The 17036-nt window shown below is 36.4% G+C and overlaps 1 protein-coding gene across 1 annotated transcript in view; it reads left to right on the forward strand.

Annotated features, from left to right (window-relative positions):
- LOC149542220 (E3 ubiquitin-protein ligase At4g11680-like) overlaps nucleotides 1-15711 on the forward strand; it is a 56921-nt gene extending 41210 nt beyond the window's left edge. The window contains exons 4-5 of the mRNA XM_089797231.1: nucleotides 15006-15170; nucleotides 15401-15711. Of these exons, the coding sequence (XP_089653357.1) occupies nucleotides 15006-15170; nucleotides 15401-15568 (333 nt within the window). The 3' untranslated portion in view covers nucleotides 15569-15711. The remainder of the gene's footprint in view (nucleotides 1-15005; nucleotides 15171-15400) is intronic.
- The last annotated feature ends 1325 nt before the right edge of the window (nucleotides 15712-17036 follow it).

Raw genomic sequence — 17036 nt, forward strand, 5'->3', positions numbered from 1 at the left:
CTTTCTTAATCTTCTTATCCTTTCCTTTCAGAGAAGGACATTTCTTAGCCCAATGACCAGCTTTCTTGCAATGGTTCTCTGACTACCCTCAACAATGCTCCTGTTAGCCTTAGTTGTTCTTTGGTGCAGATTGGAAGGTCTTCCAACTGAAGATGAAGAAGACCCAACATCACCATTTTTGAAATTAGCTCCACCATTCTTAGACGAAGAACCAAGTTTACCCTTAGAAGGTTTTGAATCCCCATTTTTGGAATCAACTTTGGTTCCTTTCTTGTTATTTTTCACTGGAACAGAGTCTTCATCTTTTTTACTACCTTTCTTCCTACCTTTTGACTGTTTCCCAACTACATTCCAATTGGCCTCAGAACTATCCTCTTCCCAAACTACTTCCTCAACTTGAGAAACAGTAAGAAGGTCCTTGACTTCACCACTAACAAAGTTATGATCCTTCATCACAAGATCCAAGGTTTTTTGTACCGAAGGCAAAGGCAAACCTATCTCCTTTTGAGATCCTTCTTCAACAGAAACCCTACCCTCCTTAGAAATGTTCACCATATCTTCCTGATTCCTCTGCAAGCTGTCATTGTTAGGAATCTCCAGTAGGACCTGGGTAGAGGTGATCACACCAGACTCCTCCAAAGGTGAGACTACACCAAGATCTTGAAGGGGAGCATTATTAATCTCAAGAGGTTCACTCGAGACCTTCTCAGGAACACTACTCACCTCATCACCCTTAGAGCACTTAGATTGGTCCTTTGGGGGAGCTGACACATCAACATCCGCCCCCACACGCTTAGAGAGATCTTTCTTGACCCAAACTTTCTTAATCTTCTTATCCTTTCCTTTCAGAGAAGGACATTTCTTAGCCCAATGACCAGCTTTCTTGCAATGGTTCTCTGACTACCCTCAACAATGCTCCTGTTAGCCTTAGTTGTTCTTTGGTGCAGATTGGAAGGTCTTCCAACTGAAGATGAAGAAGACCCAACATCACCATTTTTGAAATTAGCTCCACCATTCTTAGACGAAGAACCAAGTTTACCCTTAGAAGGTTTTGAATCCCCATTTTTGGAATCAACTTTGGTTCCTTTCTTGTTATTTTTCACTGGAACAGAGTCTTCATCTTTTTTACTACCTTTCTTCCTACCTTTTGACTGTTTCCCAACTACATTCCAATTGGCCTCAGAACTATCCTCTTCCCAAACTACTTCCTCAACTTGAGAAACAGTAAGAAGGTCCTTGACTTCACCACTAACAAAGTTATGATCCTTCATCACAAGATCCAAGGTTTTTTGTACCGAAGGCAAAGGCAAACCTATCTCCTTTTGAGATCCTTCTTCAACAGAAACCCTACCCTCCTTAGAAATGTTCACCATATCTTCCTGATTCCTCTGCAAGCTGTCATTGTTAGGAATCTCCAGTAGGACCTGGGTAGAGGTGATCACACCAGACTCCTCCAAAGGTGAGACTACACCAAGATCTTGAAGGGGAGCATTATTAATCTCAAGAGGTTCACTCGAGACCTTCTCAGGAACACTACTCACCTCATCACCCTTAGAGCACTTAGATTGGTCCTTTGGGGGAGCTGACACATCAACATCCGCCCCCACACGCTTAGAGAGATCTTTCTTGACCCAAACTTTCTTAATCTTCTTATCCTTTCCTTTCAGAGAAGGACATTTCTTAGCCCAATGACCAGCTTTCTTGCAATGGAAGCATGCAAAAGGGATAGATTCATACTCAATCCTTTGGTCCCAAATACCAAGTTTAGATTTCAAAGAGATAGATTCAGGTAGATCTACACCATGGAAAACCCCAACACAGAATTTGGCATTGTTCAATCTCCTCCTAGAAACAGTCACAGGATTTAAGGAGAGGAGTTCCCCAAAAGTATTAGCAATGCCCTTGAACACATCTTCCACTCAAAACTCAAGAGGGAGGCCATGAAGTTTTACCCGGACAGGGGCTTGAATATCAGAATCATTTAGAGAGTAAAGGTCAGGGGTCCATTTCTGTAGCAGCAAGGTATGTTTCCCCATAACCCAAGGACTACTACAGAGGATATCCCGCTTATCCTCCTCACAAGAAAAGCAAAAGGAAAGACAACCTTTTGCCATCGCAAAGACATCAACTTGGCCCTTCAAACACCATTTTTCTCGAACAAAAGCTCGCACATCTTCAATATTGGGTCTAGGTCCAATGAAATGCCCAAACAAAGTAGAGTCCATACAGGAAATATTTCTATCAATAATCTGGTCAGGGATTTTGATTGAGAGCTTACCTTTATCCTTCGCAGAGATATCTTTAACCGGCGGGAAAGCAGACTTTCCGGTAGGTTGTACCCCAAAAAGACTGGACCATTTTTTATTCTGCTTGGGCCCCCCTCCCGAATCTGCCAAAAACCTGCCATCATCAGCATCCCCAGAACCAGGTACAGAGGAATTCAAATTCTGATTCCCGCCCGAACTCTCCCCTCTCCTGCTCGCCATATAGACATGCAATAATGCCAAGGAGATAGTTGTGTTGAAGGTTTTCTGTGGATTTTTGTGAAAGAATCATTGTGGAAGATTGCCAATTTGTTGTGGCATTGAAGGGTTTCGAATTTATTAATTTAACAATTGAATGGTTGCAGATTTGCATTTGGAAAGCAGCATTTGATGGTGGAGGGCTTGATTGGCATTTCCTAAGCCAAATCGATCTTCCTAGAGGCTGGACGGCTAGTGTTTTAGGGCCTGTGAATTATTCCTGCCCATGTGGAAGACCTGTTTGCAACCGCAGGTGTCTCAACAGGGCCGCCAATCATTTCTTCTCAGTCTGCAATCTGTTCTTGGGTCAAGCGATCAGCTAGAGGGGGTCTGTGTTCATCATTTCACACCTGCGAATTACCTACGGGAGGGTGCTTCTACAGACCTGGGCATTATTGTGGGTTTTGGAAGGCAATTAAAATACTTATGATTTGCAATCAGCACTTTATGTAATCAGTTCGAACACTTGATTTAGGGGCTGGAAGTCAGGGCAACTTGTTCTGTCAATTCAAGAATCAGGTTCTTAATTGCAGATCTTTATTTTCAGAAGTTCATGTAATTAGTTTTTGGCAATTAGTTTGTGTTTTAATAAATTGCAAGTTGTTTATCAAGTTGGACTGCATATATCATTTCAGAATTTGGTTTCATTGTCTATATCAAAAGAAAATCAAAGTCCATATATTGAAAGATTGTAAAGTGAGAGAGGAACACATTTACAAGAATTAATATTATCATCAAATTGAGCTGTGAGAGCCAGTTCGATTCATTCCAGTAGTAACAGTCTCCTTGCCAAGTGTTTGACTAAATGTCAAACTATTGATTTAGCAAAAGAAATTGATGTATGATTAGTCATAACCAGACAGGGTTATTACACACTCCCAGATAACCAACGCCTGGTAATTCCAGCCTGCAGTATTCTTGTTATCTACTTCACAAAGGTCGAACTATACTGATAATGTGCAAATAAAATTGTTTTTTATATGGATGGATGTGTGGATATTATGAAGGTTCCCTATGTTTTTGGAACATTCTATTAATCTGTAAAAAAATGCATTTATATGTTCTGAAGCTGAAAAATGATTATTATACACAGTGACAGCAGGAGTTATCATGAGAGAAAGACAAACAGTTTTAAAAAAGAACATGACAGATACGGAAACATAGATCAAGCTTGAAGTGGTAAAGTAATGTTGCTATGATGGTTGGTTGATCATTCAACTCTGAGAAATATGCCTGTGTGTGTTGAAATGGGCAATAGATTTTGTGGTGGATTATGAGAGCAATATGTCAGCTCTTTGTAAGTGTTGCTGTTGTGTATGACAGGTTATGAAGGTGAATGGTTAACATTCCATGAGCAAGACCTAATAAGAAGCACGGGAAATTTTGAGGTTGCTGTTCGTAGGAAGAGAGACAGATTTAAGAATGGTGTGTGGAAGAATGTTGACTTAACCATTTTAAGCGGTGCTGAAGACATTGTTTGAAGACTTACGCAGATGTTCGTTGTAGTTATGAAGACTGAGTGTGTCACCAGTCTAAAATCTCTAATATTTTATCCTTTTGTACTCTTGTGCTTGAAAGAAGTAGTTTTGAGTGTTGTTGTCTGAATGGTTGCACCCATTTATAGTTTGAATTGGAGTTCATTGGCAGGTTGGAGCCCGAGTCTGATTACTGTTGAATTGTGGAGTTGAAGCTCTTGATTGTATTGGGTTATAGCCCATTTTGATTACTAGTAGACTGGTTTTTACCCAAAAGGGTTTTCTGCATGATAAAACCTTGTGTTGCTGCCTTCATCAGTTTGTGCAATCTGTTTGAGTGTTTTTGGGGTCTCTATTGAAAATAAATTTTAAAAGACAAATTCACCCCCTCCCCCTCTTATATTTTCATTTTGTTTTCAATTGGTATCGGAGTGGGTTCTCTCTTCAAAAGCTTAAAAGCCTGAGAGTTAGTTTATCATGTGTCACCATGAGTACCTTAGAAGGTCTAGCCACAAACCATCCTCTTTTGGATGGAACAAGTTATGCCTTTTGGAGTGTTTGTATGAAAACCTACATTATGTTTCTCAGTTTTGATGTTTATATGGGTCTGCTCAATGGATATACTATTTTAGCCCAGCCCCCTACTGATGTTGATGGGAATAAGGACTTCGAAAATAATGCGAAAGCCATGAATGCTCTTTTATCATTTATGTGGTTTCTCTGAATTAGAATTAGTCAAACTAATGCATTGCAATTCAACAAAAGACATATGAGACAAGCTGTTCAATGCTTATCATGGTGATGATAAAGTTAGGAAGGCAAAAGTTTAGACACAAAGAATGATTTTTTAGGGCATTCGTATGAAAGAAGATGAGAGTGTTGCTGCCTATATTTTCTAAGAGTTGATGAAGTTGTGAATGCTTTGAAAGGACTTGGTAAGACAATTGATGAAAGGACCATTGTTCAAAAGATTCTACGCACTCTTCCTTTGAAATTTAATGCCAAAGTCTTAGATTTGGATACACTTACTATGGATAAGCTGGATGATATCTTGACTGCATATGAAATGTGGACAAATGTTGAAGGGCCTTAAAAAAGAGGAACCTCATTCAAGGCTACTAAAGGTGGAAAAGAAGAGCAAAAGCCAAGTAAAAGTTTGAAAGAAGATTCAAATGATGAAATTGCTTATCTTGTAAGGAAGTTAAAGAAAGGACTTGACAAACACAAAGTAAAGTTAGCCTTGAAATACTTTAACTGTGGTAAAATCGATCAGTTTGCTTCAAAGTGTCCTTATGAGAAAGGAGATCACGACTATGATGAAAGAGGCTCAAAGCTTTGAAGGTAAAAGAAAATTATAAAAGGGAATAGAAAATCTGATAAGTTTAAAAATCTTACTCAAAGGATGACAATATTTTTTCTAGGGATCTTAGTTACCGATTCGGGATACGAATCCGATTTGGGCACATGAATCAGATCAATGGATTTGCAATTTCTTTTTTTCCCAATTAGGATTTGTGGAGGATATATATATATATATATATATATATATATATATATATATATATATATATATATATATATATAGTTTTAGAACTAAGTATATTTCTTTCAGTTTTTAGTATATATAATATAAAAGGGTCATTTTAGGATTAGAAAGCAAAAAATATATTTAAAAAAGTAATATTAAATAACTTAGACCCACTCAAAACAGTCAATCCTTGGGGATTCGTGCAGCTTTGAGCAGGATCCTTGTTTTACACAGTGGATTCGTGGCCCGTGAATCTGGATGAATCCACTTATGTAAAACAAGGATCCTGCTCGGATCTGCACAAATCCAGGCACGCATCCAGATCCAGCCTCTAGGGCACGAATGCGGTAACTAAGACGAGGATGATAATTAGAATGATCAAATTTTGTTTATGGCTAAAGATGATTTGAATTTGAAAGACCATGCAAAATGTGGATTTCCTAAGTTTGATGGTACCAACTTCACTCATTGGAGTTATAGAATACTGACTTATATAAAATCGCTTGGTTTTGATGTTTGGAATTGTGTTAAAGCTGATTATGTCTCCTATAAAGTTCTTAGATGATGCCAAAGAGAAGAGAGCCTTCGACAATAATGCAAAGATAATGAATACAATTTTGAGTTGCTTCGCAGATTTAGAGCGTGGAAATATTTGCATTATTGTACAGCTAAAGAGATTTGGAAGCAACTACAAGCAACATATGCCAAAAATCTTCAGGATAACATTGTGTCTATTGCCAAGAAGAACGCTCAAATTGACTACCAAGACGATTTTGAATAAACTAGGCAAGGACATGATGATGTGGAAGTTGATGAAGTTGATTTAGAACTTAAATTAGTTGCAGCCCTTACTAAAATTAAGAGACTTAAGAAGAAAAACCAGAACCTTACTGAATTGTTGCAAGTTGAAAGTCAAGAAAAGATGAAGACAACTATGACCCTTTGTGAATTTGAGAGACTTCCCATTGGTTTAATAATTCAGAAGATTCAAGAGGATTTGGAGAACCAAATTAAGATGAAAGAAGAAAATATTGGTAAGTTGAAGCTGAAGTTGCCTCATTTAGGAATATTGGCAAATCCTCAACCTTGTAGGATCAAGAAGTAACAACTCAAAAGAGTTGCATGTCTTTGAATAACCTACTTGCTTCTCAAAAGCAACCAATTAGAGAAAAAGTGAAATTGCACTAGAAGCTGGTCAATGTTCTATATCACAAGGGATGGTACAATAGAATACAAATGGAGAGCAGCCTCCTACTTCTAATCAAGATTACATGAATATGTCTAACAAAACCTTCTTTTATGGATATTGTTTTGCTTGTAATTACTTTGGTCACAAAGCTACTAACTGCAGAATTTTTGCTAGAAGAAAATTCTATTTCTCTAATAGGAGCACCTTTGGATATTTTGGGAACTACAATGTTATTTGTTATAGATGCAATAACTTTGGTCATGCTGCAAAATTTTGTATGAGTAACATTGCAGGACCTAACAATGTTGAAGCTAAGAACAAACCAAATATTGTTGAAATTTGGAGAAGAAAAGATGAAGAGGTATCTCTTAAATTTTTAGTTGTCCAAACAACTCTCCTAGCACGAAATGAAAAAGATATTTGGTATGTTGATAGTGGTTGTTCTAGACATATGATTGGTGACATAATTTTTGTACTCTTAAGAAAATGAATGGTGGACAAGTTAGATTTGGAGGTACTTCATCTGCTGAAGTTGCTGGTATAGGTACTCTTCGTTGAATAGTGGTGAAACTAAAGATGAGAATGTGCTATATGTCAAAGGTTTGAGACATAATTTGCTGCTTTGAGTCAGCTTTGCGATCAAGAATATGATCTTTCTTTTAATTCAGAATTTTGCACCATAAGCAAAGGAGAAGAACTCATTGCAAATGCCACAAGAGCAGCAAATAATCTTTATATTCTTGATGGTACTAACAATGAAATTTGTTAAGTCAAGCTGATGAAGCATATAACTTTGGCATGAGAGACTTGGGCACATCAATTTTTAAAATCTGGTTAAGATAAAAAAGAAGGAAGCTGTTAGAGACATTCCTTTGTTGAGAAAAACCAACAAATATCACTTAAAAAAATTGTCCAATGGGAAAGAAAACAAGAAGAATCTTCAAACCAAAAGAACATTCCAACTCCAAATCTCTCGAGCTAGTTCATGTGGACTATGTGTTGTGAGGTTTTCACATCATCGCCCCAAAATTTTTGGGGACCCCTTTTTTCGTTTGCTTAAGCAAATTTGGAATGGTCCAGAGGTTTTCGTTTTAAAAAATTTTACACCTTGGACACCTTCGGTCTAGGAGAGGATTTGGTTTGTTTTCAACCAACGCGAAACTTGATTTTCCGGAACATGTAATTTTATCCTTAGGCCAAATAGGTTTTAGAAACAACATTTTTATCAATGGTTAAAACGATATCTGGCAGGATAAAATTGCAAATTTTTGGACTTAGACGGATTTTGAAAATTTGATATAATTCTGTAAGCTTGAGCATTTTCAAAATGAATTTGTTAGATTTAGTCATTTTCGAAAATCTTGATTTTTTTTTTGTGAAAAGAATTTTTGATAGTGAAATTGGATTTAGAGTTTGAATCTTGATTGCCAGGAAAAGGATTTATTTTTGTTAAAAATAAATAAATAAATTGCATTGCAAAATTGAAAGTGGACTAAATTGCAAAATTGCATTAATTTGATTGAAATTTTGCCTAGAAGATTTTAAAATGATAAAGGAATTTGGTGAATTGGAATTGAAAATTGATTTTAGCTTGCTAGATTCGATTTTAATCATATTTTAATTGCCAAAATATTATTAAATGAAAATTTTGACATCTCCTAGGCTTACCTTGTTTCTATTTTGCAATTTCTGATCAAAACTAGCAATTAAATGGGCCAATTTCACTATGGGCTAAGTAATTTTAATGTTGCATTTAAATCTAGGCCATTAATTAAGGAACTAATTTAATTTTGTTTTACCTCCAAGCAGGTTGGCCCACTTGGAGAGGCAAAAATGGTATAAGAGGGGTTTTCCCCCCTCTTATTTCCTCATTTCTTTTTCCTCCTCCATGGATGTGCAATTTTCTTCTAAGGGAAGCGAATTTCCAGCTGGGGTGATTTTTCTTGAGGCAGATTTTCCATTTCTTGGCAGTATTTTTCTCCTTGTTTGGGCGAATTTCTGCCCTAGGGCGATTTTGGAGCAGATCTGATTTTTTTCCAGCTTGGGCGATTTTTTTTGAAGTCTGATTTCTTCATCTTTGGCAATGATTTCTCTTCCAGCTTGGGCAATTTTATTTGGTGAAGAGCCTATATGATTTAAGGTCTGATTTTTGGCAAGTGTGGGCAATTTCAAGGAAGTCAAAATTCTAATTTTTGCTAGGGCATCATCATTTGCAAGAAAGCTTGAAATTTTTGAAATCTGATTCAAATTTGAAGAGTGCCCGGTTACTGGTAAAGTCAGAATTAAGGTAAAATTTTATTCATTTTTAGAGGTGAAGATTGGTTTTAAAGGCGGATTCTATTCATTGTTCTTGTTTGGTTCGTTTTCCTTGTTTTCTTCTTGCACAACTCATCCACCATTTCATCATTCCATTGATAGGCTGAAGTTGGGAGATATAAGTGTAGATTTCATGATAGGACACTTGGAGAGGCAAAAATAAGCTAGACTACCCTAGGTTTGAAGATGGGAGATATAAGTGTAGTCCATCCTAAGGTAACGAAGAGGCAGAAATAAGTGGTAGTCCCACCCTTAGGAAAGAGGTTTGGAGATTGATAAGTGTAGAGATAGGACTTGAAGAGGCAGAAATAAGCTAGACTCCATCGATAGAAAGGTCAGAGATTGATAAGTGTAGTCCATATCATTTAGAACGAAGGGGCAGAAATAAGTGTTTAGGATGGTAGATGTTAGTGTAAGCAAGAATCCAAAGGGAACGAATACCAAAAAAGACAGAAGACATAATGCCTAAGACCACCTTCTCGAAAGTGAGGCAAATATGTGATACCAATATCGGTATGGTGAATATGATATAGTTGAAGGACAAATTGAAGGAAGGACAATCCCTTATGGTGAAGATCTACAAGAGCGAAATTGTGCACGCGGTAGCTTTCCCTCCTACCTTGCCTTGTTTAGAATTAGTAATGGAATGTGCATCCCGGTTTGATATTGTTACTAAGTCCATTTTTGATGAAGGGAAGAGAGTGTTAGCCAACATCAACGGACAAGTGGTCGAAGAAGTATTCAATATTCCCCAGCATAACAGTGGTAATAATGGATCAGGTGGCCAAGTTATTTTCAAGTAACCAAGAGGCCTACTTCATTCATCTAAAGCAAAATTGGTTGCACGAAGGCAGGAAAGGAATTACCAAGTCATCAAAGCTCACTAAGTCAGATTTCAAACAGGATTATGGCGACCTTATTGTGCTTCTCAGCCGGATCATGGGCATGGCTCAAGGTATGCAATTTGAGAACTGGATGTACTTCTTTATTGATGAAATTGAAAATAGAAAGAGAAAATTTGATTGGGCTAGAATCATAAGTGAAAATTTAGAGTTGCAACTTAGGACAGTGCAAAATCAAAAACAATTCTACATGGGATCCTGTATTCTCTATTTGATTGCGAGACTGTGAAAATCTTGGACTTAAGGCCTTAGGAGTGATTGGCAATGGGTCGGGGCAATGTTTGGTGCATGAGTGCTATCCACAACTTCATTTGCACAACACCAAAGATTATAAGATGTGTTATGACGCCTTTTTCATGAAGACGGTAAGGATATTACAAGGGACCACTGCTAGAAGGCTCTCACCGGAAGCAGAAGTTAAGAAGTATGGGAGTTGGTTCATCCAATTTCCGCAATTCACATACATTAGAGTAGCAGGAAGTACAATTTTTCCGAAGAGACTTCCAAGGTACCCACCCAACAAGATAGTTTTGATGGAGTTGGCTATGCAACTCGAGCATTATGACAAAATGATGAAAAAGGTGAGATAGGGATTACCTTCTCAGTTGGAATAGGCATTGATACTTGCCCGAATCCTGTCGCCTTTGTAGCTGCGGAGAAAGAATTAGAATGGTATCATCTAGGATGGTACAGAGCAAGACAAGGATTCGATCCTAATGGTCTTATCAAGGCATCTCACGAAAACACATTCAAACATATTCCTACTATAGAAGATTTTTGGGCCAATGCATAGGATGATTTTCATGCGAGGAAGCTAGTTTTCTCAAGATTGTCAATGGGCATGATGAGGGCAATCAGATGGAGAGGCCTTAATATTCCTGATCAACTAGAAGATGATGAAAATGTGCTAAGAGAGGATTATGATACGTCAATGAGACAAAATTTGGGTCGAGGTTGGATGAGTTGGGGAAGGTTGCCATCAAGAAGAAACATTTGGGCACCCTTGCCTCCCTCAATGCCTTTATCAGATATGCGAAAGAATATGAGAAGGATCATGAGAAGACACTGCAAGCAACATGATTAATTCAGCTGATCTCAAGATGAAGCACACGCTTTGCCTTCCCATGATGGAAGTTAATGACGGGATAGCCAAGCTCATTGCCTTGGCTAAAATGATGAAAGAAAAGGGTAGAATTATATTAGAGGATCATTTGATGCAAGCCCAAGTGGCAAATTCTCCTTCCTCTTGGGTAGGATAGGTGTCCGATTCTGATTGGCTACCATTTTGGTGCCCTTCTCATTGGTTGCCATTTTCCTTTTTTTTTCATTGGTCCATTGATGGGTGGTGCCTTCTCATTGGCTGATGGGGTGGAAACCCTAATTAGGGTTTTTGGGATCTGATTTGGATCGTTGATTTTGCCTCTTAATCTCTACCATTGGTTGTAATTTTGGCCCCCATATAAGGCCATTTGCTCTCATTTGTAAATGGTTGAAGAAAATTATTGCTTAAGATAATACCAAAATTGCTTCTCTTTATCATTGTTGTGACTTGCATGGTGATTGAGAACATTTAGTGTTATTGCATGGTTTCTACTTCCAATAGTTAGAGTTAATTTCATTGAAGTTGTTAAAGTAGATTTTATTTCAAAAAAGTTGTTAAGCGTAAGAGTAGATAGATAGCTGCATGGTGATATTAGTGGATGTCTGATAGGGATCTATAAACTAGGCCACTAGCATCCTAGCAGCTGGTTAGGAAGCCTTGCGTGGTAATCTAGTCTTTTTCCCTTGAATTATTGTATCTATGGAGGTAGAGCTACTGGTAAGCTTTCATTAGATTCGATCCCCATCCATTTGCTAATCTTTCCATTCACAGGAGTAGGAGTAGAGCATCAAGTAGTATAGTAGTTAGGAGAAGCATCATTGGTAGACATACCCTCCATCATCATCACCATCAACATCATTTGGCACTCATATACATTGCAAAGCTAGATTCATAACCATCACTGCAAAAGTCCAAGTTATCTTCGAATGAATAATGTAAGCCCACCTACGTGATTAACCAAAAAATCACATTAATATAACTGAGTTAGTATCCATAGGTGTAAGGAATATTGGAGTTTTTCTCATGTCTTCATGAGTATTTACTTTTCAAGAGAGGGATTGAATGTTTGATGTTCCATGTTAAATATTCAATTGCTATATGTTATGTAGTGGTACAAAATTGACATCAACACTATGTGGGCCAACTAGATTAATAAGTCTACAAGGCAAAAGGTACTTTATGTTGTTGATTAATGATTTCTCACGTATGACTTCGGTTACATTTCTCAAATAAAAATCAAAAGATCTAGATAAGTTTAAAGCTTTTATGGTCTTGGTTGAAAATGAAATGAAATCAAAGATTAAATGTTTACATTTGGATAATGGTGGTGAATTTACTTTTAATGAGTTTGTAAGTTTTTGTGAGAAATATGGAATCAGAAGACAAGTTTCAGCCCCTAGAACACCACAAAAAAAGGGTGGTGGAAAGAAAGAATAGAAGAATACAATAAGTGGCTCGTTGCATGGTGAATGAAGGCAAAGTGAGTGACCTTTTGGAGGGAAGTAGTGCATACAGCAGTATATATTCAAAACAAAAGTTTACTAAGATCAAGATATATTAAGACACCTTATTTACTTTGGAAAGGTAAACCAACAACTGTTAAATACTTTAAGATCTTTAGTAGTCCTTGTTATATTAGGAGATGATAATAAACAACAAACAGCTGCTGCTTAAAATTGTTGAAAGTGTGAATGTGAAAGTTCATTAAGTTACTAATGAGTCTTGTGAGAACGTGAATGATAGCAACGATGGGCAAAAGGAAGAGACCAACATTGTTGTTCATCCCTCTTCTCCATCATCACAAGCTGGGATAGCAAACAAAGATAAGCAAAACACTCAAGAAAAGGGATTTCACAAAGTGACAATAGTTCTTCTGCCAATGTTGAAGCTGAAACTACAAACAATCCTTCAAGTATGTGCCACAAAAAGTAATTGGTACAACTTCTTCCAAGGCTCCTAGATTTGTGCAAAGAAATGACCCTGTTGAATAAGTATTACCTGAAAATTGAACTAGAGCTACTAGAAAGAAGGCCAATTACTATGAAGCTGAGAATGTTTTGAAGAGGCAGTCAAAGATAAGCATTGGAATGCTGCTATATAAGAAGAGTTAGAGCAGATTTAAAAGAGTAACAATTGGAATTTGTGCCTAGACTCGAGGATAAAAATATCATTGACACTAAATGGGTCTACCGCAATAAAGTAAATGAAGAAGGGCAACTGGCAAGAAATAAGGCATGCCTAGTTTGTAAAGGTTACGTGAAGGTTGAAGGTGTGGATTATGATGAAACATTTGCAGTTGTAGCAAGGTTAGAAGCAATTAGAATTTGCCTCATTTAAAGGATTCAAAGTTGTCAAATGAATGTTAAATTGACATTTTTAAATGGGGACTTGAATGAATAAGTATACGTTGAACAAACCTGAATGTTTTAATTTGTCTAACAACTTTGATTATGTTTGTAAGCTGAAGAAGGTATTATATGAACCTTAAACAAGCTCCACGAGCTTGTTATGACAGGCTGGACAGGTATATACAGCAAAAGGTTTCAAAAAGGGATTTGTGGACAACTTGTATGTAAAAGAAGGTAACAACATTCTTATTGTTGTTTTTTATGTGGATGATTTAATCCTTGTAAGTGGTTGAATTAACATGACAAAAGAGTTTGCTGCAAGTGTGGAACAAGAATTTGAAATGTCTATGTTTGGTGAGCTCTCTTATTTTCTTGGACTACAAATTCATCAATTAGAAAATGGAATCTTTTAATATCTCAATCGAAATATCTCAATGACAAAAGAGTTTGCTGCTAGTGTGGAACAAGAATTTGAAAATTTGAAATGTCTATGTTTGGTGAGCTCTCTTATTTTCTTGGACTACAAATTCATCAATTAGAAAATGGAATTTTTTTATATCTCAATCGAAATATATTAGAGAATTGCTGAAAAAATTCACAATGGAGGATTGTAATCCAGTTAGCATTCCAATGGAAACTGGTTGTTAACTAAGTAGAAAAAGATGAATCTCCATGTGTTGAAACATTTTACAGGTCATTGGTAGGAAGTTTATTGTTTGTTACAGCCACTAGACTTGACTTAATGCAGGCTACTGGTTATATTGCATGATTTCAAGCTAGTGTCAACATTACCTTTGGCATGGGCATGAGTTTATATTCCACTTCTGTTGCAACAGATTAAGTTCTAATTATTCCCATGGCATTCCTACTTTAGAGGAATAGTCTGTTTGATCATTGTGATAGCAGATTACTAAACTAGTTTTGGGCATCACATATGAGTCAGTTTAAATGGCAAAAATGATAGAGAGCCAATCATAGAATCTGTAGATTGAAGTCAGCCTGTAAAAAGTTCAAAAAATTTCTAACTGTGACAATTTTTCTCAGCAATTATATAAAGCATAATGACATGGGGATGTGTCCCACCCCTTTTTGCCCCATGTCTCGAAGACTGGGACACACCGAGGACTTGGGGTCTCTATTCCCCGTCCCCAGTGATGGCACTAGATTCCACCACCTCCACCGAGGATGTGGGAACCTTCCGGTGTTGACTATTTGTTGATTTAACTATTTATGTTCAATATTCGATGTTCCAATTCAATGCAGTGCTCAAGTATTTACTCTTACATCGTTATATCTTATATTGCAATACATCTTTTCATAACTAGCATTTTAAGTACCATATGTATAGTATATACAACCCTTCCCATCCCCTGCCATCGTCCCCTCTGTCCCCCTGTCCCACTGTCCCCTAGGGTGGTGTAACTATGTATAAAAGAGTTTATGTACCTTCTTGATCACAACCCAATTTATAAGATATTAGAAATAATAAAGATGTCATTAATTTTGTTATCTCATGACTCAAATATGCATTCACTTTCAGTGAAATGATTTGGTCATCAAATGTTATATAGCTCAGCTGTTAACGAACAAGAAGTAATTTTTCTCATCTTAATGTCAAAACAGAATGGTGCCTCTGAAGCAGATCTTAGCCTTCTTCCAAAGTATAGGTTCTGCAGGGCAGGTCCTTCTGAGAAGATAAGTGGTGAAAAAGCTCGAACATATGGAGGAATAATGAGTTTAACATCAGGAGAAGCTACATCTGAAAAACCTCTTGAACCAGAGGATGCTGTAAGTGCTTAAATAAAATAATTAAGGCAGTGCAAGGGAATAGGATATTTGTTTTCTTTTGTTATTGGTGGTTCTTAATTCCATTCATTGGGTTTAATTCTCATTAGTTTCTATCTTTATCTTTAATCTTTTAAGTTTTGCAGAAAGATTTGGATACATGATTGGCCTATAGTCTAACCACTGTCTTTATGATAATTGGATATCTTAATATTTTGGATGAATACTTGCAGGAATGCTGTATTTGTCTTTCTGCTTACGAAGATGGTGCCGAATTGCATGAACTTCCTTGTAGCCACCATTTTCACTGTGCATGCATCCAAAAGTGGTTGCGCATGAATGCCACATGTCCTCTCTGCAAATATGACATTGTGAAGAATAGAGAAGAATGTAACGTGTAAAATCATCACAAAAATATCACAGCTCTCAAGGATTGACAGAGCTCAAAATTGTCAACTCAGTGACCTGATGTGATTCATAAATATTTATTACTGTAAATGCATATGGGATTTTAATTTAATGTATAGTTTGTAAATTTTGAACACTGCTATGTTCCTTTCTTCATTATTTCCTTTTGGTATCAAATGATTCATGAAAGAATCACAGATATTTACAAGTATCTTGTGTTAACATCGTGTATATATTTTTATTCCTTTGTGCAAGCCATGCAACTTCTGATGCCATAATTTATAAGGATAATTATGAATGACTTAAAAAAATGTATTAAGACATTGCACCAAACTCGTTAGATGACAATATTAAGTGATGATAGCCATAAGACTTTGCTTGCTTTTTATTTGCTTAATTACATGTTAAATTCGTCTTTATCTGCAATCCGTAGTAGTCCAGACAATGCCTGTTTGTAGCTATAGATATATTGTTTAGTTGTTTCTGCGAAAGATTTAAGCTGTAAGTTTGTGGCACATTCCTACCTCTTAGGCTATCCTCATTAAATTGTGTCATGTGCAGAATAAAATGTTGTTGATGAGGGATAAAATTAATCGAGGCACACTTGTAAAAATGGGAGACTTCGCACTATCATTTATATTTTCCTGTGAAAATATAGTTTTGCAATTGGAAAGGATTTTAGTTTTTTCTTCTATTATTTTTTGATACAGATTGAAGTCTGAAGATCACAAAAACTGTTTTGTTATTTTTCTCTCGACCTTAGATTTCAAAAAAAGGTGGATGTAGTAAATCATGGGGGTTTTTAAACATTGTAAGGTTTTTGCTGATCCATAAGATCTGTAGTGGCTTTTATATATGGATGTGGCTATCCTCCACACAAAATGCATCATTGACCAAATTTCAAAAAATGGAAAAGACTGAATTTTTAACATTTGTTCTTCATGATCTGAATATTTTGTGGTAGAAAACAACCAAAAGATTGAAAAAAAATCAGTATTTCCACAAATCTGAAAAAAATAAAAAAATTTAGCTTTTGTTTGTCTTTGATACATTGTCTCAAGATTAGTCAGTGCTTATATATATGACCCAACTTTATTGACATTACAATAGGTTGTAAATTGTTTTGGTAAAGAGTAGGTTATTGCTTATATATAAGTCCACATTTTTTAGCATATGAACCTATTGATTTAGATTCCTCAATCATAATTTTTTAGGATTGCGTAAAATGTGTGACTTGTGGGCTAAATATGACTGGCTTTCAGGGAAAAGACGTTTTTGATTGTTGTTTGAAATTGACTGATAATTATTTTGAAGATTGATAGATTGTAAACTAGATGTCATAGCCTTTGGAATTAAATGTCTTCATCGAAGTGGTAAATACATACTTTTGGGAATTCTCTTTATCTATTGGAAGAACTCTTCAATCAAGATATATCTTTTATTAGTCAAGCTCTTTAGCAA

Source organism: Cupressus sempervirens, chromosome 8 (assembly GCF_028749045.1).
Source record: "Cupressus sempervirens isolate cs-2001-9-10 chromosome 8, ASM2874904v1, whole genome shotgun sequence".
NCBI classification, from domain to species: domain Eukaryota; kingdom Viridiplantae; phylum Streptophyta; class Pinopsida; order Cupressales; family Cupressaceae; genus Cupressus; species Cupressus sempervirens.